Consider the following 26,644-nt stretch of genomic DNA (forward strand, 5'->3'; position numbering starts at 1 on the left):
ATCCTGTTTTTATATATTTAGATATACATACATCTATATATTGAAAATATTGGCAAGAAGGAAGTCCATTGACACATTAAAATGATAATGTAAAAATTATAACAACTTGGACAATTTAGATTTTACCACAATTAATTTATTTGGACAATCTATGTCACTGATATTAGAAGTATTAGGCAGTATTAGACAAAGATTCAGGTCTACATGGTAATTCTGTTACTTAGCATAAAGTTCACTTTTTCTCTTATTTCTCACATGATAACATTTAGTAATATGAGCCTGCTGATTTTTTCTTACTGGTAAAAATTATTAAAATTATTAAACATATATGAATGTTCAGAAATAGTCATATAAATTAATCATGCCTGTACACAAATATACATAAAATAAATATACATAAACATAAAATTTAAAAATCTATTTAAAGATAATTATTTATTAGGAGAAAATTGTTTCTCATTGTTGGCTCAAGCCAACACACTCTTTGATGGAAATAACATAGTGGAGAAGCCCAAACATTAGCACAGAGCCATATCTTCCTGGCTTATTGTACCCATCTCTGGAAGCATAAGAAATGCAACTAATCTGTGCTTCTCAATTCCAGAAGGGCACACAGAACCTTTAGTACCTCTGTTCATAAACCTAGTTTGAGAATGTTAGATGTGGAATTTTACTTACTTTTTAAAAATTACATTCACTTTATATGATGCTGTGTTGTTGTATTTTCCATTTAATACAGAAATAAGAAATGGAAACCTAAAAGCCATTCTAGGACTGTTTTTCAGCTTGTCCCGCTACAAGCAGCAACAGCATCATCAGCAACAGTATTACCAGTCTCTGGTGGAGCTCCAGCAGCGTGTGACTCACACGTCCCCACCATCAGAAGCCAGTCAGGTCAAAACCCAGCAAGACATGCAGTCCAGGTAAGGAAGAGGGAAACGGTGAAGCCTTGGAAAGTAGTTGAAATCTTTTTAAAAAATTAAAACATAACTTTATGAGTCTGTTAGACATACTATGCATTTTTAGCATGTGATAGAATAGGTAACTGACTATTGTCATCATCAGATAGCAAGGTTGTCTTTGGATTGGACAGGTAATGATCTGGAGAAATACACTGGTTAGTTTTCTAATGATAATGGTTGTTTGATCACAAATGGTGTGAAATGTCTTTTGGTAAGCAATGTGACATGACCTTTTACCTCCATCAATCTTTTTACGTTTAATATTTAAAATTGTCATTTGTTGATGCTTTTGGATAATTAAAAATGCAAAGGTCTGTTAAACAGAAGAGGTTTTTTTTTTTTTTTGGCTAGTCCTGGGCCTTGAACTCAAGGCCTGGGCACTGGCCTTGGGCTTCTTCAAGGCTAGAGCTCTACCACTTGAGCCTAAGCACCACTTATGGCTTTTTTTCCTAATATGTAGTAGTACCTAGGAATCAAACCCAGTCTTCCTGCATGCTAGGCAAGCAGTCTACCACTAGGCTAAACTCTGGAGGTGTATGTATGTGTGGACATAAATGTTTGTTTCATCTACCTTGAATTTTTTGTCATATGTAAACTCAGCCTGAGTTAAGGTGGCCATCAAATCACAGCATCTTTCCACGATCATTGAAATGAGGTGCTAACAAATTGTAGTATCTTGTTCCCTTTTTCCTACTTTTATAGTCGTTTGTTCCTCACAATTTGGAATTGTAGCAGTATTCAAATATTCAAGAAAGGCCAAAAGATTTAGCAAGTGGAAAATCTGGGTTACATGAGGTGGGGACAGGCTGGAAAAGTCTAGGTTCAAAGGGCAGTCCATTAGTAAGGATAAGCTAAAACTACTGAACAGAGGTAAAATTTCATCTCAGGAAGTCTCTGTTGGCTTTCAAAATATTGAGTCTACTCACCTATATGATAATGCATAATCTTCTGTACTTAAAAAATACCTATGGATTTAATTATTTCCCCCAAATACCTTCAAGGCAATGCTTGGAATAACTAGACTGTATTCATCTAATTTATATATTATAATGAGTATTAAATGATATTCAGGTTAACAAGTTTAATGTAAACTGATAAAAATACTTCTGTATAAAGGGTATTGGATTATTCATGCCATTGCAACAAGAAGAGCTATTGTTTGATTATTTTTTGTTTGTTTGTTTGTTTTTACCAGTCCTGGGCTTGAGCTCAGGGCCTGAGCACTATCCTTGTTTTTTCTCAAGGCTAGAGCTCTACCACTTGAGCCTCAGCACCACTCCGGCTTTTTTCTATGTATGTGGTACTGAGGAATCGAATCCGGGTCTTTGTGCATGCTAGGCAAGTACTCTATCATTAGGCCAAACTCCCAGCCCCTGTTTGATTGTTTTTAATATAAAATGGATGAAAGTAGAATCTTCATCATCTTAAATATATATACATATGTATACACATACATATTACACAAATTCAAATATTTAGGTCCACATTAGAAACCACGCTTACTACCTAGTAAATGCAGCTTATTTCGAGTCTGTTTTCAGGGATAAATTTTATCAAAAAATATAAGTTTTCAGAGCCCTTTTACGGGAACTGAAGGTGTGCTTCATATGATAATGAATCATTCTGAGCAGAAAAAGCCAAGAGAGCACAAGGTTTGTGTGCAAGACCCAGTAAAACAAAAAAAGTCTAAAATGTTTTCACGTGATACCTACCACTTATCACTTTTTTTGTCTTCAGAATTCCTTCTTATTAATCTTTCAACCGTTCCTCATAAGAATACTGATTCTTTCTTCCTAATGAGTAATATTTCTCCTCTATAGCAATATAAATTCTATTCTTTTTGGAAAGTTTTTTTTTTTACCAATCTATGAATTACAAAACTGGTGAAAAATATAAGTTCACCCAATCTAACACATTTAAAATTCAAGGAGTGAATCTGTCATTACTTAATGATAGAGCTATTTTTGTGTAAGCTTGTCTGTCTGCCTGTGATGTCAGGTGAAGTTGTGCCAAAGGAAAGTCACAAGGACAAAGAAAACATGCTGGTGAGACTTCCTGGGATTTCCCTCTTAATAGAGAATAAAGCAGGAAACCTCATTCCTTATTCATTGTTGTTGTTTTGTGCGTGAATAGGTGGTTTAAAGAGACCAAGAATCAGAAAACTGCCAGAAATAATACTTCCTAGAGTTTAGTTTAAGCATTTGAGTAGAAAAGAGGCTATAATAGTACCTGAAAAATAACATCAGTAAAATGATAAAGAATACACAATTTGTCATGACTTTACTTCATTCCATCCTTTATGTGCCATGTGCAGCATTTCGTCTGGAATTTCTTGGTAATTATGAGCTTTTTCGGCAGGGTGTCTCTTTTTAAATTCTTTATTGATATATATAGCTGATATATATTCTTTATTGATATATATATATATATATAAAACTTGAGACTATTTTCAAACATAGAGCATAAGCCAATTATAAAGTATGGACACCATTTTATATCATTTTGGGGACATAATTTTTTTATTAAGGAATCCTATTTCTTATTCTAGTACATAAAGTAAAAATGGAGGCTACAATTTTCATATTCAGCAAATTAATTTTCATTAATAAATGTCTTAGGCATTTAAGATATTTCTTCTGCCCTTCCTTTATATCAGCTGCATTTTGATGAGTAGAGTTCTATTTGAAATGAAAGGAAGAAGAAAGTTACATTTTTGTGAAACAGTACATTATTGATGCTGGTTTATGGCACCAGCCCACTATAATCAGTAAAAAGTTCATAACATTCATGATAATATCTACTAATGTATTGATGGAAAAAATAACATAATGAGGATTTAAGTTCATATGTAACTTATAAAGTTTTAGGACACTAGTATATGGGGGGAAAGTATTTTTATTTGTTAAAAGACAAAAAAAAGTAGGTTAGTACTCTTCATATATTGACCACTTAATTTTGGTCTGTTGAAAGACTTTCAAATGTCTAATGACAGTTCTTAATGCACTAACAAGTGCTAACAGATGATACAAATTAACATTGTAGGCTTTACAGAATGAAAACATGTTCAATAAAACACGAATGTGAAAGTGGAGGTATAAAATTACCTTGGTGTTGGAAGAGGCAATGTTAGCCATCATAATTCTTTCTAAAGAGTTATCTGAGAATATAGGAGATCTCCCCAGTTGGCGGTTTTCCTTTCTGCTTTTCATTTGTTTGGAGCAAATAAAAGCATACCCATTTTCTGTGTGCCTGGACCCAAGTTAAACTGGCAAAATCCATGGCTGCCTGTTTTGAGTGACCATGCACTTCCAAGCCCCTTCTCAAGATTTCTGTGACCCCCTACCACACACGCTGTTGTTGGAGCCCTTTTCCCATTGCGGATGTTTGCCTTCCAGGGTATCTTTTCCAGGAAATATCATTTCCTTCTGGGAGATTCACTCCAAAACTGGGACAGTTTACAGCTTTTTGGCCTGAGGTTATAAATCTCGAAAAATATATAAGGAAGTTTAATTTAGGATGACAGGAAGGCTCTGGTAATTTAAGCCTTCATGCACCTGGCTTCAATTAGTAGCTTGACTCAGTTCTATGTTGTGGCCTACAGTGTGTTCTTTTTAAAGTCAGTGAATCAATTAAACTTTAAACAAGAAAAAAAGAAAATTTATGAATCTGTAAAAAAAAATAAAAAAACACAAGAACCAGAATTTCTTTCGTTTGTAAAGTGATGTACTTGAAAAGAAAGACTTTTTCTTTTATGAAATTTTGGAGATGAAGGAGAACATTTAATATTAAAAGTCTGTGCATGGACATGCAAATAACTATACGCAGATACACAGATAGCTATATTTATTCTTTTTTTTTGCCAGTCCTGGGGCTTGAGCTCAGGGCCTGAGCACTGTCCTTGGACTTTCTCAAGGCTAGGGCTCTACCACTTGAGCCTCAGCACTACTTCCGGCTTTTTTCTATGTATGTGGTACTGAGGAATTGAACCCGGGTCTTCATGCATGCTAGGCAAGCACTTTAACCACTAGGCCAAACTCCCGGCCGTATATTTATTCTTTTATTCATTATTTAAATAGCCAGCATGAAACTGTGTGGTTGTGTATGTGTGTGTGTGTGTGTGTGTGTGTGTGTGTGTGTGTGTGTGTATAAAGTTGGTATCAATCTTGACTAACAATTCCCAGCATAGTGACATATAGAGTTGATTTTTCTCAACTCTAATGTTAAAATGGTGATAACTTCTGTATATTTGTATTGAGAAGACTGCATAAATAAAATTATACAAAGCGATATAAATGCATATTATGAAGCTTAAAGTAAGCTTAGCTTACTGTTTGCCCTTTTATCATACTTAGAAGCTCATTTAGCTTCTAAATTTCATTAAATACATGAAAATATCTTAAAATAATAAGATGTATATAATGAAAACAAACCATCTAATTATCTATAGCCTTTCAATACCCAAGCTGCTTACAGGCAAATAACCCTTTATAATTATTTTATGTATTTCCCATACTAGGAAGACTCTCATTAAGAAAAAAAAAGTATTTCTACCCCAGTTTTTCTTAATTCATCTTTTTAGTTGTTATCTTCTGATTTACAAGTCTTCTATTTCATACCATTGCTTTTATCTGACAAATATCTATTAAAGTCTTCTAGGTGCTCATGACATAGCAGAGGAGAAAATAGATTTGTAGATTTTTGCTGTCCTGATGCTCTTCTTTCTATAATGAGGAGCAAGCCATAAGTGACTAGATGAAATTCATAGCGATGATTTAACAACTAATGTTAAATTTGGTAAGAAGTCACATTTAATGAATTTAAATGGGCTACTGAGGAAGATTGTCACTGAGATAGTGACTGAGTAAAGTTAATTGGGAGGCTTATTGTTTAATAATCTTGGGTTAGAGTATTTTTTGTTTTGAGAGAAGAGAAAATACTCAGACTTGGAGTTAGGAACCTCTCTTGTTTATTTCAAAAAGAAGAAAACCTCAAGTATACTATATCAGAGCAAAAAATAACCCAGAAGATCTGAATATAATTCAGAAGAATGACCAGAAGGACTTTGCCATGTTCCTTGAATATGGCAGCCTTTTTCCTTTGACCCTTAGTAATAAGTGAAGGTACTCTATGCAATGAGAAAAGATACAGACACATCTGTTTGTTGTACTGAGAACAGAAAGTGCAGGGGGGGAGAGGTGAAAAGAAAAAGTTGAGGAGCAGATCTTGGATTGTGATAGTGAAAGGAGAAAGAAAAATTTAATTCTGAGTGTATATCGCTTTCCAGCCATTCCAGTAGACAAAAGTTTGGGGTGGAATTGATAAAGGAAACTCCTGCATTGTTTGCATTAGTTGTTGGGAAAATGGTGCTTCTATTAACTTAAATGAAAAATAATATAGGAGCAGATTTTACAGAGACATTGTAAGATAACTATTAATTTTGAAATGCCTCTGATGTAGATGATGGGAAATTACAAGAGTAGAGTTCGTAGGAATAGTACAGTTTATAAATGCATGTTTTGAAGACATAGCATAGAGAATTTGTTTTAAAAGCTGTAAGGCCACAATACATAATGTGGTCAACCAAATCTGTATGTAGATAAAGGTAGAAATAGATGAGGTGAAGAGAAGAGATTTGTTTCCAGAGCCTACCGTGTTTAGAGCATAAAGACATAGCATAATGTGGTGGAAAAACTAAAAGAATCAGATTGTGAAGAAGGAAATAAATCAGAACAACCAAGGAAGGGAATGTTCCAAGGAAGGAGAGATTAAAAAGAATATTATGTGTAATCCTCACTGTGTTCCAGGCACCGTTCTAAATAGTTTATATCCATGTATACAGCAATAATAACGCTGATTCTGCTATTAATTTTCAGATAGGATACCCAAAACACAAAGATCAGTTCAAATGCACAGTTCCTCAAAGCCTAATGTAGTGAATCCAGAAAATCTGGTTAAGGAGATAATGCTTGTTAACATCGTTACTATCAAATTTGGCAGATCAGTAGAATGAGTACTGACCTATGACTCACAGATTTTTCTCAGGAGAGTTTGATGAGAACTATTTCGGGAGTTGTGGTAGTTGAGTATTAAATATCAGTATGCTCTATCATGTCTATTTAATAAAGAGAGGGTGAAATTACATATAATTTATATATTTTATATATGTTACATCTAATATATATATATATTTTATGTATGAAATATATTATTTCTATTAAGGAAATAAAAAAGGCAAATGTAAGCAAGTTTTTCTAGAAGTGTTACTAGCATAGTTCTTTTATACTGTTTTAATTCCTTTATTGGCTATCTTTGTTAAATTTATATAAAAATGTCATTATTTGTTCTTCTATTAAATCTAGCAAATCTAGATTGGGCTTGGAGTTTCATAAAACATGGACATAACACTTAGTTTTTTCCATCTAACAATTTTTCCTTTGTCCTCTACATTTCTATTTTTTACTCCCAGTGTACATAAGATTAACATTGTATTCTGTGTACATGAATAATTCTATTAGAACAGGTTGCTAGACACATATTATAAAAATAGATTATAAACATATATACTGTAAAGGCATGCAGAATCAAGTCATATCTATTACTTTGCTTTTTCAAAGCCTTTTTGAAAGACTGAAGAACGTTGACATTTGTTTAAGATTAAGTATAAAATGGCCTATAGCTTTGAGTTTGAAGCAGACCTTATTTTATGATGCTTTGGGAAAATCGGGCCAAGAAAACTAAGGAATCTTTGCATGCCAACATTTGTTTTCTAAGATTATTCATTTATAACAGTTTAAAATGCTTCTTATTTGGTCAGATGGCTAGTTGAGTTGTTTTTTTCTTTGCTGTTGTTGTTATGCCTATTTTTCCCTATAAAAACGTGAGGCCACACAATGGTCACAGAATTGATAGATACTTGTTTTTATTTTTATATCCATTTTAACTCATCAGGATTCTATGCTAATAACTTGTCCCCCTGTGTACATAGAGCAAGACTTTTCTTTTTGTTTTGCTTCTTTAAAATCTGATTAAGCCATTCATCCATTCATCTTATGAGTGGGGGCATACACCCTAAATCATAGAATTACTGTCTAGCAAATGTAAGGACCTGACTTCAAACACCAGTACCACTATTGCAAAAAAAATAAAATCCCTTTCTTCTACTTTTCTCACCACATCCCCCTTTTTGATTAGCCTCTCTGATTCAGAAGGTATATTTTTTATAATCAGCATTTATTCCTGTAGACTTGACCGAAGCTTACCATGAAAAGTTTTTGGACCCAGCAATTTCTTAATATTATGAAATTCATTTTATTGATGAGATGTTTCATAATAAATTAGCAACTGTTTAAGTTTTTCTAAAATTATTCATATTAAAGCATGTATTTGCATATTTATTTTGAAATTGTGTTAATCAAAGATGTTTTGATTAACATATGTATTAAATAGTTTATTAATATGATATGGAGGACTACAATACTTTTGAAGTCTTGGCAAATATTAAGTAATCCAGATTTTTACATTGTTGTAGGTAAAAATAGGAAGAGGGAGCTGAGGGCGGAGAGAGAGTGAAAGAGATAGGGAAGGAGGACTGAAGAGGCGACAAGGGAAGGAGGAACACAAGATACCCCAAAGGATTTACTAGAATGTAGATCTGTATAAAAGATAGCACCTTCCATTTCCAGTACCATCCAAAATAATGTCATAATTAAGATACAAACCCTTCAATACAGGAGTCTTTAGGGAGGATACTTCATACTCAGATGCTTTGATAAGGTACCTTATTCGATTATTTTTGCCTTACATGTGTACATTTTAATAATTTATGTTTTACACCTGATTTTTATGTTTTCTTGAATGAACCTCTATTTCATTGAGCAGGGTCAATGCAAGCTACATAGCTTAATGAAAATTCCTATTGTGCCTGGGATCCTTAGTATGTTTCATTACAACTCAGTCTTCTTTTGCACTGATAATTTTTAAAATGTGGATTTTCAGACATTCAAATACTTTTCAGTCAAGAAATGGGTTCTAATAGATACTCAGTTATACTAGATCTTAGGTTAAACTTGATGTTACTTTTGCTTTTCATATTGCCTACAATATTATAGAGGAACAAGATACTACTAATTAGGGTGCAAGTTTCCCAAGGACTAAAGCAAAAGGAAAAACACAGATCAAGATCTTGACAGAGGAAATGTCACTTCATATGCATGTGCAGCAGGTAATTGCCTGAGGAGACAGTTTTTAAATAGTAATATATTCTGGATACCAGAATATATTTCCCTCGAATCGTGCAGAGCAATCAATGGGTTTTTTTTGCTCATGGATTTTATAAATCAACATAAATCACACAACACTAGAGAAGATAAATTACCTTTGTCTACCAAAGTATCCACAATGGAAGGATGGAATGGCCACATTGCCATGATCTGTTGAGAGGAAAAATCTCTCTTAATTGGAGAATCTATTTCCAAATGAGTTCTTCACTCACAGGCCTGGCAGCTTAACTAGAATGGGAAGTATGTATGCCTACTTTTGCATAATAGTCTCAGGAATATCATGTTTTATATGATGACTCTCTTAGTTGAAGGAGTCATAAGTTCTCTCAGATTCAAACAGGAATATGTAGGATAAAGATCTCCAGATGGCGAGACAAAGGATGAGCTGACACGACAGTAATACTCACAAGACAATGTGTTGAACATGAACTTTATAACACAGGAGGAGAGTAGGAAGGAGGGGGCATAGGAGAAAATGAGGGAGGGGTTAACAATATTGAAGAAAAATGTCTGTAGACTCAACTTGATCGTAATTCATATTTGGCTTGTTTATCCCACATGCATCAGAGATGTGTCTCCAGGTTCCCTCCTGTCTGTTTACTAATACACTTCCAAGTTCCTGTCCACCCTGATCCTGCGTTGTTACCAGTCTATTGAAAACTTGGGAAATTATGTAAAAAGGACATGGGAAAAATAGTTTTCAAAAGCCTAGAGAAATAGAGGCAAAGAAAATTAGGAAGAAAAGTGAAGGGAGCTATTGAAAACTAAGGTTTTGAGTCCAATCAAAAGAATTATGCTAGATAGGTAGAAATTTAAACATGCCAGAGAAGGATTGAAAAACATAGAGAGAAAATAAGAATATACAGAGGATTTACAATTTCTGTGAACTGTATGTTGTTAGTAATCATTTTTAGATAATTGTTAACAAATCCAACATTAAACATGTTACATTGTCTAAGGAAGTGTTTTCAATATCAGAGGTAGTTGAACTTAAAAGTATGTATGTAAGAATGTTTATGGAGATCTTTGAATTTTAAACTTTACCTTGAATTTGATACTAATACACATATTTCAAGGAACTTATTGTAACACCTTTTTCAAAATTACTTTCTTTGCTTACAGTGTCAAGAAGAAAGTCTTTGTGGTCCTTTCTGGTCTAAGCTGTTTATTTTGGAAAAGTAATCAGATAACGAACATAATTTTATTTCCTATAGTTCATAGAGATGCTGCGGAAAGTGTGGAAAAATAGAATTAGTACATAAACATAGGAATGGAAAGAGAACATAAATACAAACACATTTGTAGAAGTGTGAATAGCATGACTTGATATGGATAGCTTATCTGTAACAGTTGAGAGGGGAGCGCACAAGTCAGTTCTGTGCTTTGAAGTCCACATGACAAAAGCTACTGTGTCCCTCTGAAAGGGTATAAGGGTATGAGGGGATAAAAGAAGGCAAATGATGAATTTTGTGTTATGATTCCAAAAGATTATTAACTGGGCAATTTAAAGGAGTTAATTTTAGAAGATAGAATTTTAATTGAAGTGTCAGTGGGAAATAAATTACTACGTGTTGAGAAGCATGAAACTGTTAGAGGAAGAGAACCAAAGTGGTGTAAAATCATACCTTTAAGTGTGTGAGGGAAAAAAAAACATGCTTAATGGAAGAAATTATGAAGATAGAGAATGATGATAGGCAACTTGGGTGGATTTCATGGACGATTTTGGAATGAGAGAGACCCAGCAAATGGATGGAGTAACATAGTTCAAGACATTAGAAAACAGTGAAAAATGAACAAATCTTTGATGTCCTTCAAGCAAACGTGCATGAATGCCAGTGGAAGCAAGGAAGCAGCTATTGGTCAAAGAATTGAAGTGAAAGGACTTAGTACAAATCTAGAAGGAGCAATTAGAGTATTCTTTCACAATAAATCAGAAAACACACATTGCTCATAGAACTAATTGCTTTTGACTAAGTTCTATAATATCCTGGGACTTTGTCATTGCTTTTTCCCGAAGTTGTATACTAGGAAATATATTGTATTCTACAAAGGCAAGTTACCAGGTCGTTTCATTTACCTGAATGTGTGTAGTTTTATTTCTTTTTATGTTCAAGGTGAACAGAACATAGCACCATAGTTGAAACTTGGGGTTGTTTTCCTTAATCTTAAGGTTAATCTGAGAAAGTGCACAACAGATTTTTTTCCCTTATTTTGGGAATGTGGAAAAAAATGGGTACATTTATTTTAAATTTAATTTTAAAGTACTTTTTTGTTATACTGAGACAGCGTATATTTCTTACTTTTGATTAATCCCTTATTGATATTACACCATAATAATTTTAAGTCAATGCAAACATGTAGAGGTGTGTAACACTCATAATCAGAGGTCATGGTGTTTATGTGATGTCATTGTAATTTTTCTGATTAATGGAGAGATGTGCAGCATTATTTCAGAGTACACTCATAATCAGAGGCCATGGTGTTTATGTGATGTCATCATAATTTTCTGATTAATTTGTTCTTTCTCCATGTTTTCATGTGCTTCAATTGCATTTCATTAACTCATAGTTTTCTTGTAAGTTTGTACTTTCTTCCCATGTTTAAAGAATCTCTTTAATTCAATTTCTCTGTTTCTTCTCATACAGTCTGACAGCCAGATATGCACCTCAGTCTAATCACAGTGGAATTGCAACCAGTCAAAAAAAGCCTACTAGGTTAGTGAATATCTCTAATTTATTGCTTATTAGTGATATTCAAGTAAATGCCCACTAATACATTTTTCCTATCCCTCTAAATTTTCTTGAAACCCAACCCATTTCTAAATGTGAGGTCTAGAGAACTGAATTCTAAGTGGATTTTCTTCCAGAATCTCAGGGACAAGCTTATGTGTGCTAGGTGACTAATTAGGTTTTCCTTCTTCTATTTCTATTTAGTTTTATGTAGTACCATACTGTGATAAATTCTACTTCTTACGCTGAAAGTAAGTCAGGGTAAAATTGCTATGAAATTCTTGCTTCTTTCTAGGTCACAGAAACTTTTAAGTTTTACCAAAAGATTATAAATGATTTTTAATATAGATATTAATGGAAAATCACACATTAAAAGGGAGTCACTGGCAGATTTTTGGTGTAGAAGTTCTTCTGTCACTAATTGTTTAAATTTATGTTTTCTCATGATGTGAAGGCACATGTCAGCATATACTGTTTGGAGAATAATAATATATAAAATGCTTTTGGGGGAACTAAATTGATGAAGGATGACAGTAGACAAGAAGTGAGTAAAAGTAAACTCCAATGAAAATGCATCTCTAGCTTTTGTGTGATTCTTTGAAACTTCCCACCTACTGGGGATCTATCTGATAATGGTGTATTAGTCATTGCGCATTAACAAACCCTAGTGTGCAATGCTTGGCCAAAAGACTACTTCTGCTGCCTTGAGCTAAGGTAGCTGCTTTCCCTCTGGCTTTGGTTCCCTACCTTAATTTTCTTAAGAGTTAAAATGATTCTGGAGAAGTAGTCTTTAAAATGTACTTAAATTAAAAATTATAATGAATTACATAAGTTAGGTGTAAGAAATGGTGACCTGCTCTGTACTCTCAGCACCTTTATTACTCCTTAGAAGACTGGGACATAAAAGATGCATTTTAAGCATTTGTTTTATGAGAACATTGATCTCTCACATTCTCTCTTTTGCTCTATTTGCCTGGTTTTCTTCATTTCATTTCCCTTTTTATTCTTTTGATAAATGAGCCAGAGGCTCTGGCTGCCTGTCAAATTAGGGTAATGAGAAGAGCAAATTTATTTTTTAATCTGTTTCCATTTGTTCTTTTGAGAACTGAAGATCGCTTAGCATCATGGGTCACATCAAAGACTAAGATATATTTTAATTGCTTTCTAGAAACCGCTGAGTTCCATTGCGAGAAGGGCAAATTGGATGACAAAACTTGTTTACATATGTGGGTCTGAAAGGAAATTTCTAAGTCTATGCTTATGTCTTCAGGAATTGTTCTCAGATTGTAATGATTAGGTCATTTGACCCAATTAATTAGTTTCATTCTTTTGGCAGATCACAGCCACTGGTACTGTAAATTTCTAGTGTCTGTGTTATTATGCTGCACTAACAAACCCTTGTAGGTCCAACTGAGTAAAAGCTAAATGCTGGAGTCACTGGGAAAAAATTCTAATCTTGTGTATGACATAACTTCTAATTAGCCACATAACTGAAAGGAATATTTATTAGCCACATGTGTTTAAACTCAAAACAGCCAAGATTTTGAAGACTCTTAACTGTTCCAAGGCATCAACACTTTTTTTTAAAGTGAGCATTTGCACCTTCGGGGTGCAATTCCATTTTGCAATGCTTATTTCAGTTGTAAAAACATTTATATTTTCTAAGGGTTTGATTTCTTAAGCAATCTGCAGAAATTTACTGTATTATCACAAATGTGAATTCAAATTTGAGTATGGATTGTGAAAGTTTGATATATGATAGTTTTGATATATGAACAAACAACTTGTTCATAAAATTTTATCCTATAAAGAGCTGTAAAAAAAATGTACTGCTCTCCAGGTTGCTTTGTCAGTTTGTCCTCTGAAAATAGAAATTCTCAAAGTAGTTCATTATCTCTTTCACTTGGGGGCAGCAAATACCAACAAAGAGGTTGGTTTCTTAAATAGATCCTAGATTGCCAATATTATTTTTTACAAGTAATTCTGATGTGTTAAGTTTGTTATGCATATTTTTATACGATAGTAATATTAATTAGCAAAGCTTAACTGGCATAGATATTCAGCCAATATAGTTGGGTTTTTTGTTTTTTTTTTTGGCCCGGTCTGGGCCTGAACTTAGGGCCTAAGCACTGTCCTTGGACTTTTCGCAAGGCTAGAGCTCTACCACTTGAGCCTCAGCACCACTTCCAACTTTTTTCTATGTATGTGGTACTGAGGAATCGAATCCAGGTCTTCGTGCATGTTAGGCAAGGACCACTCTATCACTAGACCAAACTCCTGGCCCCCAGAGCCGGTATGTTTTTATTTGCAATTTGTTTGGTAACTTTATCCCAGTCATTATTTATTTACATGGCTTAGCACACAGATAAACAATACCCCAAACATTGAATATAAAACCTTAAGAATAACTTCAAATAGCTGATATTCTGACAAGCTAATAATGTTAGATGTTATTGTTTTGGTTTCATTTTCATGTAATAGTTTTTGTGTTTGTAAGGCCAGGTTTTATTCATCAGGAATGGTGTATCTGGTTAGATAAAGGTCACTGTACTATAATCTCTCCACATCTTTATTCTTGTGTACTGAAAAGTGAAGCAAGAGTTTTCCGATAAATCTCCAGACTTGTGTTTAGCTATTTGTTACTTTTAAACTACTATTTTCTGCTAGGTATATTTTAGCAAACACTGTGTTGGCGTTTTCCCATTCACAAGATCTGCCCACAATCCCTTTCTCTTTATGTTTGAAATGTATGCTAATGCGGTAATGGTTCTCATGTTATTTCAGGCTTCCAGGGCCCTCTAGGGTGCCGGCTGCAGGTAGCAGCAGCAGCACCAAGGCCCAAGGAGCTTCCAATCTAAATAGGAGAAGTCAGAGCTTCAACAGCATTGACAAGAACAAGCCTCCCAATTATGCAAATGGCAATGAAAAAGGTAAGCCACTCATTGTTTCATCATTACAGCCCAAAGCCAGTCCAGGTCTTGTCAACTAATGCTTTAAATTTAATACTTGAGTAGTGGAACAGCTTTGGGGATGAAACTGATACCAGTGGAGTTTGCAAGTGTTTCCTAATTCTCCTCCTGATTTCACCTGTATTTCACCTTTATTTATCTGAAGAGCATTTTAAGAAAATAAGCTTTCATATTTTGAAGGGGGTAATTTTATAACGAGCATAAATCTGTTTCACAAACACACACACACACACACACACACACACACACACACACACAAAATCTTCCTGAATGTAGGCAAACAGAATGTTTATGCCTTTTGTGTGTTACATTTAATGTACTTTTCATGATTTCTGGATAAATATTATAGCTATATGATTGGACAGCTTACTCTTATAAATCATATTGCTTTGTGATATTATAGTATATTATTTAATCCAGAAAGCATAAAGCTACATTAAATATATTTGAATCATTTTCACGGCTAAAACAAGCGCTACAAGGATCTGAAGAAGTGAAAGTGGGGATATCAGAATTTGTGATAATGTAACACCCTCAGAAATACTGGGACCACAATTTTCCCCAAATTATTCATATTCATGGTGCTTTTCAAACTAGTACCCAGTAAAAATATCAAGTCATCAAATCAGTAGGGCACACAAGAATAACGTCTAGAACTCTGAGTTAAGCAAGGATTCTAAGTTATCTAGATGGCACATCCCTCTCTGGGAGTTAGCACTTAAAGGGGTGTTAACTTCACACCAGTCCCAGAAGAGTAGGGAAGGTTGGATGAATGGCCAGCTGGTACGGGGTCCCAGGAAAACTGAGCTCTGACACTGAGTTGTGTAGCTAGTGGAGTTATTACAGTGCCATGCTGGTTTTCTGGGTATTTTTAAAGCCATAGACTTTAAAAAAAATTTAAATTCTTCATGGTACTGAGACCCATATGGTACAGCACATGGAGCTAAGAAGTAGCACACATGTTTTGTTAAATCAAACCCTTGGCAAAAAGGCTTTGAATAATTAACTGGCTATGAACTCTAAAATATGCTAATTGCAAATTGTTTCAGGTAGGTAATGAGACAGACATAAATTGGTGAGAACACTTTATGGATCAGGTTTACGTTTGTGACTATCTTCTTCTTCAAATGGAACAAACATTGCATAGTCTTGAAACCCTGAGCCCAGAGAAGTGTGTTTTGTTCCCTGATTATGTTTTCAGCTTTTAGATTTAAAATGGGACAAGAAGAGAAGAAAAACTGTGTATTTGGAAATTAGAAGTTTCTCTTTAAATTGCAGAATATAGTCTTTGATTATAATCTAAGAAATATCACTGAAAATGAAACTTTTCCTGGGAAGAAAGATGAGTGTTTTTCATTGAAAAACATTTTTTTTCATTTTATGGCCTTCTACAAAAGTATCCTAGAGCTGGTCACTGATGGCTTATGCTTGTAATCTTATTAGTCAGGAAGCTGATATATGAGTATTTAATTTCAAACCTAGCTTGGGCTGGAAAGTTCATGAAACTCTTATCACCAATAAACTACCAAAAGGCCATAATTGGAGCTTGAGTGAAAAACTAAAGAACAGTGCTCGCCCCCAGAATTTCGAGCCTCAGTAGGGAAAAAATGTGTCCTAAATATTAACACTTCAAGAATATCTTATGGAATTTCAATGAGCTGTTTGGTGACTACTGAAGTGTTTGTTGAAGCTACAAGACATTACGGTTATACATTTTGGCCAAAAAGTACTAATGATTTTGACTTAGAACTTCTCTAGATAAATCAGTGCTTGACTATTACATATGTCTACATTTTTGTGTAAGATGACAGTCTTTTAAAGAAAAATCTTGAATATACACCAGATCTAATAATCTTCCTTGACTGCTGAAACTTTTATGGATGTGTCTGGTAGCAACTCTTTTAGATGTGTCAGAACATAGCAATATTTACAATAACCACAAGATGAAGACAAACATTACATGTATGGTGGCCTCAGAGTCAATTTCCTAGATACATATGTAAAACAAAAGATTAGAGTTTTGGGTGAATTGACCGTTCCTTTCAATTCTAACAAAAACTTATAGAACATCTGAAATGTAAGATCACACATTCATAGATAATCATTATAAATCAAATGTGAGAAATAAATCTCTATCATTTGAATAATTTAAATTTCATTGTATGATATAATATGAGCATCTAGTACATAATTTATATATCACATGCCATGTTCTATTAAATACAGGGATAAATTATGGCAATAGATCCTATACTGTGTCTTAATCACATTGTTTTTTTTAAGAACCAGTCTGCTGTTTTAATTGTAAGAACACATAAACATTATACATATTATGTAAAAACTCATTTGTAGTTGGCTGTGCATTTTAAATTAAGATTCTTGATTTTACCTTTTTCAAATGAAAAATTACCATAATATGCTTCCTGGAGGCTTATAAGTAGGAATGCACTATCAGCTTTCATTACCAAGTCTCACCTAATAAATTATGAGTTAATTCTGGAGTGTCGAAAATGTGTAATAGATAACCCCAGTTGAAACTATTTCATTTCCTTATTCAAGAGAAACAAACTGTTGAAAGCATAGTAGCTTTCATTTGTTTAATTTGTAAAAAATATATATAAATCATTTATTTGCAAATGGTGTGACATCTAATGAAAATAAATCAGTAGTGAGTTATAAACTGCTCTTCATAGATGTGTCACATGTAATTTCAGTAATAAGGCAATTCTGAAAAATGTGTGCTCATTTTACCATTTCACCAAATGAATTAAAATATCAGTGAACATTGTCATAAATCATTACTTGCAGAGAAGGCTGAAATAGAAATATCCCAATAGAATGAAATGTCATCTTATATCCCTGTCTGAATGAATTGTGGGGAAGAATTTTTCACAGAACAATTGGAGAAATGAAAAGAGCATCTTTAGTAGAGCCTTTCTTTGAAAAAAAAAAAAGATTACTTCCTTTACTTCCTTCTCCTGATAATCTGCCATTTAGAAATGAACAATGAATGATGCATTTTGACACTGCCATTTTATCTATTTGCCCATGTGCTCTGTAAGAGTAATCAAGTTAGAAATAGGCTTGAAAGATACATGCCAAATCTCTGTTCTCTGTAAATTAGATCTTATGAAACGTATCCCCTAAGATTCATTTGGACATGAAGTTGGCATACCTGTAACAAGCTTAAGGAATCACTCCTGTCTTACCAAACCTATGATAAATACGGAAAATGTCATAGAGGCTTAGTATGAGTAGGCATGTAAAACTGTTTTACTTGAAACCAAATTTCTGAATTGTGGACTATAAACACATGTCACCTGACAGAGTTTCCTTGGGAAGAGATGTATTTCATGTTGTTAGGAGACATGCCACAGCACCAGAGGGAATGTTGCCATATTTGGACTGTTTCTTCCAAGTGACTCTTGCCTAGAAATCAAACATTTGTTGAAGAGGAAGGTTCCTTCTTTCTCCCTGGATTCAAGTCAAAAAGTTTCTGCTGTGAAAGCTTTTACTTCCTTTTACACTCAATATAGAGTTGGTAGGACTGACTCCAAGGATTTAAAAACATTTTAGTTCAGTAGTTATAAACGATTAGAATTAATATGAATTTAGCATTCGTCATGGAATTTCAGCTGTTCATTATCTGCTAAAGCAGAGATTTAGCTCTTAAACACCTCTCAGCCTTTTTTCCTTAATTATTTGGAATTAGCCACAAAAAATTGAATCGTTTCATCTGTTTTTCAAAGTAATGCAAATTAATCATACCTATATGGCTTTACTATGCATCTTTTGATTATGTGCCTTGATGCATTTTGATTATATATCTTTCTACAACTCTTTTCCTTATTATTTAGTAGTTATGCAAGCCTAAAATATGATGATGTTGTAATTTCAAAGACTTGTAAAAATGATTCACAAGGTAATGCAATTTGGAATGTATCAGTTTATAAAGCTAAGTACTCTTGGTCATATGTGCCATTTGTTTATGTATACATACACACATATAGAGGTGTTCATGCATTGTGCTTGCCTAAACGTAAGCTGCATACCTTAAAGAAAAAAAAAAAGGAAATATCCTTAAATTTCACAGCCCACCACACAGTGGCACTCTTACTTTGCAATTGATGCTGTAGAGATGTGAACAGGAACCCTGCAACACCATTACATCATTGTGAAACAGACATAGCTGTGTGCTAAGGGAGAAGTAAAAGTAGCAATAAGACACATTTGCATTTGAATGCTACTTTTTCTACTTTTTTTCTAATTTTGGAGGTATTGATAACCAAACATATTATATGCACATATATATATGTATATCTATATGGAGAGAAACAGAGAGAGAGAGAGAGAGCGAGAGAGAGCGAGAGAGAGCGAGAGAGAGAGAGAGAGAGAGAGAGAGAGAGAGAGAGAGAGAGAGAGAGAAGGAGGAAGAGGAAGATTTTCCTTCCTTCCTTAGAGATCTGAGATGCTGAAGGTTTCCTGTATTCAGTATGGGTCATTTATGTCACAGAGTAACCTGCTAACTGCACAGAATGCTCTACAAAGAACACTATATCTCTGTAGTCACTTAGATTATTTCTGTCATGGAAGCTAGTTCTCTCCTATCTAAGCAACACACCAAGTATATTAAAGATGGAGATCCACAGATTAAGGGAGTTTCCTATCTTTTTTCTCATGCTGGTATAACATTGTGGGCAACACATACTAATCTCCAAAGCTAACTGTATATCTGTTGACTACTGTCCCATATTTCCTTAGGCCTGCAACTACCACACCTACCTCAGTATATATAACTTAGAACCAGCTTGGTATTGTTCCCATATCATCCAGATCATTGATTTGAAACATGATGGAACCATATATTAATTCTGTGAATTTTGGTGTCTAGTAAGTTTGGAACAGCAACTGTGAGAATTTGTTTATGTAGGGTGTCAGGATAAGATGGGTTTCTGGGCAGAGTTCTTTGTGTTTTCTCCATTTATTGTAAACTCACTGGGGAAGAAGGAAAATACTGAGGGGAGAGTTACCCAACCAGCTACACCATTGGGGTAACATTCAACTTTCTGATACCACACGAGGAGAATTTCTAGTGTTCAGCAAACACATGGAAAGAAGAGCTGGCTAAAAGTCTCTTAAGTCTTAGAATCAGATGAACCTGAGTTCTCATTTTGCTTTTGCTTTTTGGAGTTGAGAGAGAACCAACAGAGAGAATGACAGGCAGAGAAAGGCCAGGAAAAATGCGAAACACAGATCCATTTGCAGGAATGCTAGTACATTTGGGAATTAAGTATCTCTTCTTTTCTTCATAGCGAGAATTGTCAGTGTTCAGAAATATATCATCAGGCCCCAAGTAGAGATTATTTAATATAAAAGAGGCAGAGCATAAGATTTGTACCGAGACACCGGGGAGAAGGCACAGATGCTTTCTTTCCATTGGTGCTCTCGGTATCCTTAGCCTTGAGGAGTCCCAGGAGACTCTCACCATTCTAATATATCCCTGGTGTTTAACGACCTGTGATTTACCCTACTAATGAAACCTGAAGCACCTCATTGATGCTGTGCAGAGACAGGCTCGGGAGATATTTCAAGCTGCAAATAGAGAAGAGTCTTTTCTGTGTATGCTCCACAGAGAACGATTTTGCAGCTGTTGCTGTGACCATTGCTGTGTGTTGGATGCGGATATCATAATCTGGAGTCCCTCTTGTCTCATTTGGAGGTGTGTTCTGTACTTGAACTTCTGGAACAATCTGTCTAGTCAGCGTCTTCAGCGTGGTTTCCTTTGTCTAGGGGAAGAACATACTCTTTTATTTTCTTTGTTCATTAGTGACTTTTTGTACTTTTTGTATCATTTCCTCTCTTTCCTACTAAATGTTCTAGGCCCTCAAGTCTACACTAATTTAGACGTAAATATACAGATGACTCACCGTAAATTCGTGGTTCAAATAAAGAGAAAAGCAAATGTTACACTAGGCAAGTCTGATGACCCTGCTCTGTTTATTAGTGATTTTTTTTCCTTTTTATTTCATTTTTTTTTTTGCCATGAAGCTGTAACCATCTAGATGAACTCAGAGCTGACCAAGGTTCTGAAAGTTTAAAGAGTGAAAAAGATAAATACTCCACATTGTGGAACACTTAATGGGTTTAGGCAATGGATACCATTAAATGAAAACAATTTGGGCTAAGAATGTGTGGCTTAGTGGTAGAGTGTTTGCCTAGCATGCATGAGCCCTGGGTTTGATTCTTCGGTACCAAATACATAGAAAAAAGCCAGAAGTGGTGCTGTGGCTCAAGCGGTAGAGCTCTAGCTTTGAGTAGAAGCAGTAGACAGTAGAAGAGTAGGACAGTAACTAGGCCCTGAGATCAAGCCCCAGTACCAGCCAAAAAAGAAAAAAAGAAAGACATATGAATTAGTTTAGCTAAAACATGGTCTGTGACCCTTAATGCTCACATCCTCAGGCATCTTGTTAGCAATGCAGAATTTTTCCAGAGCACTTAGACTGATAGAACCACAGTGTGCATTCAGTCCGTCCATCCCTAGGTGACATTTATGCCCCTTTGAGAAGCAGTGCTAGCCACTTAAAATGTCTGATAACCAATGGTAATCATATAGACACACAATGAGGAATAAAACGCAACTCTTTGTAATTCACATTTTTAGTGCACTGCTGGGTGTGTTCTTTAGGTTCACTCTGCTTTGGTGGCTACCAATGTGAATTAGAAATGTGAATACTAGCCAAATCATTTAGGTGGGAGATAATGACATTTAAGACCTTCAATAGAATGTCAGTTTATTCAATTATATTTATCACATTAACATGACTTTCATTATAGGGTAACACAGATTACAAATAACTTTGTGCGTGTGTGTGTGTGTGTGTGTGTGTGTGTGTGTGTGTGTGTATAAGTGCATATGTGCATGTACCAGTAGTGGAGCATGAAGTCAGGGCCTAGGCATTCTTCCTGAGTTTTTTTCACTCAAGGTTAATGTCCTACCACTTGAGCCACAGCTGTACTTTCAACTTTTTTTGGTTAATTGAAGCTGAGACCCTCAAGGACTTTTTTGCCTGGTATGGCTTCACAGTGAGATCCTCAGATCTCAGCCTCTTCAGTAGTCAGGACATAGATGTGAACCACTAGTGCCCAGTTTACAAATAATATCTCCCCCCCCCTCTCTCTCTCTCTTCCTCTCTCTCCCTCTCTCTCTCCCCCCCTCTCTCCCTCTCCCTCTCCCTCTCTCTCGCCCTCTCCCTCTCCTCTCTCTCTCCCTCCCTCCCTCCCTCCCTTTCTCTCTCCCTCCCTCTGTCTCTCTCTCTCCTTCCCCCCCTCTCTCCCCCTCCCCCTCCCCCTCTCTCTCTCAGCATTTATCTTACAGATCTTTTAATTTCCCAACAAGACTGCAATATATCTTGCGAGTATATTGAATAGAATAGACACTCAGTAAATACTCACAGATAATGCGCCTAGAGTAGAGATCTATAGCATGAACTGTCTGGTTTGATTATTATTCCCAGAAAGACTATCAACCCAGAGAACACAGTGTGCAGTACATATTTAGAGGGAAATCTCTTAGATTCCAATGGAACCTCTGTAATTGAAGTAGCGGCATTAGCTGGACAAGATGATTTCCTGTATTTTTATACTAAATTGATAATATTATCATGACAACTTGGCTTGATTATATACTGTGCGATAGCTTTTGACTTTTTGAAGCTAGAATTTAAAAGTCAAGCATTACAGTTTTGCATTGTGACTGTTTAATAAAATGTAATGAGGCCCAATTTTGGAATATTGAGAAAAGTACATTAAAAGCTTTGCTTCTATTTTTTTAACCTCTGTTAGGTTTAACAACACCGGATTCTCTAATTTAATTATTCCTCACTCCCCTAATGCTTGTTCTGATTATTGCCAAAGGTCCCAGATTTAGTGGTCAAGAGCACAATCTATGAAATCAGTTCAAATCCAGTCTGTGTGATTTTGAACAACTGCTACAGTCTTTTTGCATGTGTTGCTGTATCCATGAAATGGAAATTATTATATTAATACATGACTTGTCGGATTTTCATAAAGATAAATAGAGATGGATCAAGTAGTTTATCTCCCTTCTAGCAGCATAAACGTTTATAATTACCTTATATGTAAAGTAACAAAACTAGCCAAACAGATATATCATGATTCATAAGCATATTTAAACAGATCACCTTACCAAACCTTGCTGTATGTTAAAGCAAATTTCAATATTAATTATATATATATGTATAGTTCCTTGCAAAGCAGTGCTGAATATCTACTTATTTTAGAAGCTATAAGGTTTGTTGGGAAAATGTCTGGAATCACACAGGGACTAGATAGCATTTTATTCACCAGGGCAATCAGTGACTAGCAAAGCAATTCTACAAGAGTAATTTCAGAATGGAAAAAGGATACTTTATTTTTCTTCTCTGAAATCAGCATTTTTCAAATATTCTGCATGTTTTGACACATGGGGGAAATCACCTAATGGAAGTAATACATGCCACACAGGTCTCTTCAGACAAGAGGAGAGACAATTCTGTGTCTCTGTTGTGAAAAACTTAGTGTTGTGATAGAAAAGATCCAGACTGATTGGCTTTTATTTATTTCTCCCTTCACCATGTTCAGATTCCTCCAAAGGACCTCAGCCATCTTCAGGTATTAATGGTAATGTGCAGCCTCTCAGCACGGCGGGGCAGCCACCTGCCTCTGCCATACCTTCTCCCAGTGCCAGCAAGCCGTGGCGCAGCAAGTCCATGAATGTCAAGCACAGTGCCACATCTACCATGTTGACTGTGAAGCAGCCTAGTCCAGCCACCTCCCCCACACCATCCTCAGACCGATTGAAGCCACCTGTCTCCGAAGGAGTCAAAACTGCTCCCTCAGGGCAGAAATCCATGCTTGAAAAATTCAAGTTGGTCAATGCCCGGACTGCCTTACGTCCCCCACAGTCTCCCAGTTCAGCACTCAGTGATGGTGGAAGGGATGATGATGTCTTTTCTGAATCTGGAGAGATGGAAAGTTTTAACCCTGCTCTGCATAGTGGTGGCTCTGCAAATAGCAGTCCCAAAGTGTCACCAAAATTGACCCCTCCAAAGGCTGGCAGCAAAAATCTCAGCAATAAAAAGTCTTTGCTACAGCCAAAAGAAAAAGAGGACAAGAACAGAGACAAAAGTAAGGTGTGTGCTGAAAAACCAATCAAGGAAGAAAAGGACACGGTGACTGAGACAGCTCCCAAAAAGACCTCAAAGATTGCAAGCTTGATCCCAAAGGGCAGCAAGACAGCAGCAGCCAAGAAGGAAAGCCTAATTCCATCCTCCAGTGGGATTCCTAAACCAGGCTCAAAGGTGCCAACGGCAAAACAAACCACTTCACCAGGCAGCACAGCAAGCAAAGAGTCAGAAAAATTCAGGACTACCAAGGGAAGCCCTTCCCAGTCCTTACCCAAACCCGTAACCTCAGACAAAGCAAGCACATCCAGTTTTCCCATTCCCTTGGAGGGAAGGGAAGCTGGCCACGCGTCCCCTTCCAGTTCCTGTATGGGACAATCAGTAGCACAAAGCGGTGGGCAGAGCACAGGAAATGCTGCTGTCCAGCTTCCTCAGCAGCAGCAACACAGTCATCCCAACACGGCCACCGTGGCTCCATTCATTTACAGGTAAGGCCTGTGTGCCCAGACATATGGCTGTGCATGGTCAACTGGTGGAATGTCAAGAATGTTGCTGGAATAGCTTGTGAGGTGATCATCTTGCAATATTTCATTTGGAAGCTAGAGCTCTGGGATTGAATAGGATATCTTAATCCAGAAAAGCCTTCCAGTCTAACCAAATGCTCTTTTCTCTCCTTCGCCCTCCTCTCTACCTTTCTTTTCTTTTTTTTCCTCCTCTTCCTTACTCTTCTCTAGTTTTTTCTTCCCACATCTCTTTCTAGATAGATGGATAGATAGCTATATCACCTGTCTGTCTGTCTGTCTGTCTGTCTGTCTGTCTGTCTGTCTGTCTGTCTATCTATCCACCTACCTACCTACCTATGTAGGATATTGATACCTTCAGAAATTAACTTACTCTTTGAAAGAGAGACTTAAGCAAACTGTCAAGAATTTCTCCCAAGTTTTAATGCCATTAGCGTGATGTGGCTACCACATGCCACCATTAGTAGTACATTAGTACTAGCAGACTTTAAAGTAATTCTCAATGTTATGGCACATTGTTTGTTTTCATTCCTGGGAGGGAGGTACATTATCATGATTAAAGAGGCAAATCTGCTGGGCGCCAGTGGCTCATACCTGTAATCCTAGGTGCTCAAAGAGATTGAGATCTGAGAATTACCTTCTGAAGCTAGGCTGGTCAGGGAAGTTGGTGAGACTTGTATTTCCAATAAACTACCCATAAAAGGCTAGAAGTACTGCTGTGGTTCAAGTGGTAGAGTGTTAGACTCGAGAAGAATGAGGCTCTGGAAAGCTCTCAGGCCCTTGATTTCAAGCCCCAGAACTGGCAAAAACTAAAAAAAAAAAAAATGGAAGGAAGGAAGGAAAGAAGGAAAGAAGGAAGGAAGGAAAAGACAAGTCTGAGGTAAACAGTACACAGATGTTGATTTAATCCCAGCTATGCTACTTACTAGTTGTATGACTTCTGTCAAGTTACATGACATCTTATAACATCATTTTCCTCAGCTGTCAACTAGAAATAACAACTCACTGAGCAGAACTTCAAGTAGAAGAATGGCTTACTTGAATAATTAGCATGTATATATACATTTCCTTGTTTTATATTTCATTTATACTACTATAAATTCATATATATGTATATAAATTTATAGTCATATATGCCATAAATAAAATATATGCATCCTACTATACAGTACTATTCTACGATCTGTTTAATCAACTAGACTTCTATCTCATGTGAGGCTGATTTTATTCACTGCCTGGGTAGTGAGGACCTGATCTAGGGAGGAATATTTTCTACATAGTATAAAATTTTGTTATATTAATCCAGGATCCAGCAGCTCACATCTGTAATCCCAACTACTCAAGAGGCTGAGATGTGATTTTTGCAGTGGTATTTTTTATTGGTTGAGTGTTTACCTCATAAAAATCTGTGTGAGAATTGCACAATCATAATGTCATAAGATAATGATATTATCCTCATTTTTTGGAGATGAAGAATCAGAGATTTCATGTTCCTAGCTATTGGGAGCTTCAGACAGTAGTTGCTGAATATAGAGGAGAATGAGGGCTATATGAGAGCACCCCATTAAAAAAAACACCCAGAACTCATTTTAATGGAAAATTGTTAATTGTTGTTAATTGTTATAAATTCAACATATAAATGTATGTATGCCTTTGTATGTGTAAGCATGCATGTGTATGGTACTTAAAGATAAATAGCCTATAAATAGTAGGAAAATTAGGGCTAGGTGTGATTTTTATTTTTTTCAGACAAATGTAAGTCATTCCAGGTCAGTAACTATTCCTTCTGAGGTTTTATATATGCCTCATAATACTCTTTCCTCCTGCAGGCAGTTAATGGACTTCATATAATCTGTCACTGACCGAGGGAAAGTCATTTTACATACAGTTTTAGTGACTTAATTATCTCTGCCAAATGATTATATTATTTTGATGTTTTTAATCCCTTACCCACTTAAGATATAACTAAGATCAAAAGGTCGAGAATTTGAGAAAGGATATT

General features: G+C 35.6%; 1 protein-coding gene across 1 annotated transcript in view; it reads left to right on the forward strand.

The window, feature by feature from the left end:
* The window catches only part of Nav3 (neuron navigator 3), a 253,484-nt gene that overhangs the window by 84,493 nt on the left and 142,347 nt on the right, over window positions 1-26,644 (forward strand). Inside the window, exons 5-8 of the mRNA XM_090328294.1 lie at window positions 740-923; window positions 11,887-11,955; window positions 14,755-14,900; window positions 23,580-24,609. Of these exons, the coding sequence (XP_090184420.1) occupies window positions 740-923; window positions 11,887-11,955; window positions 14,755-14,900; window positions 23,580-24,609 (1,429 nt within the window). The remainder of the gene's footprint in view (window positions 1-739; window positions 924-11,886; window positions 11,956-14,754; window positions 14,901-23,579; window positions 24,610-26,644) is intronic.

Source organism: Megascapheus bottae, chromosome 2, assembly GCF_031878675.1.
Source record: "Megascapheus bottae isolate mThoBot1 chromosome 2, mThoBot2.hap1, whole genome shotgun sequence".
NCBI lineage: Eukaryota > Metazoa > Chordata > Mammalia > Rodentia > Geomyidae > Megascapheus > Megascapheus bottae.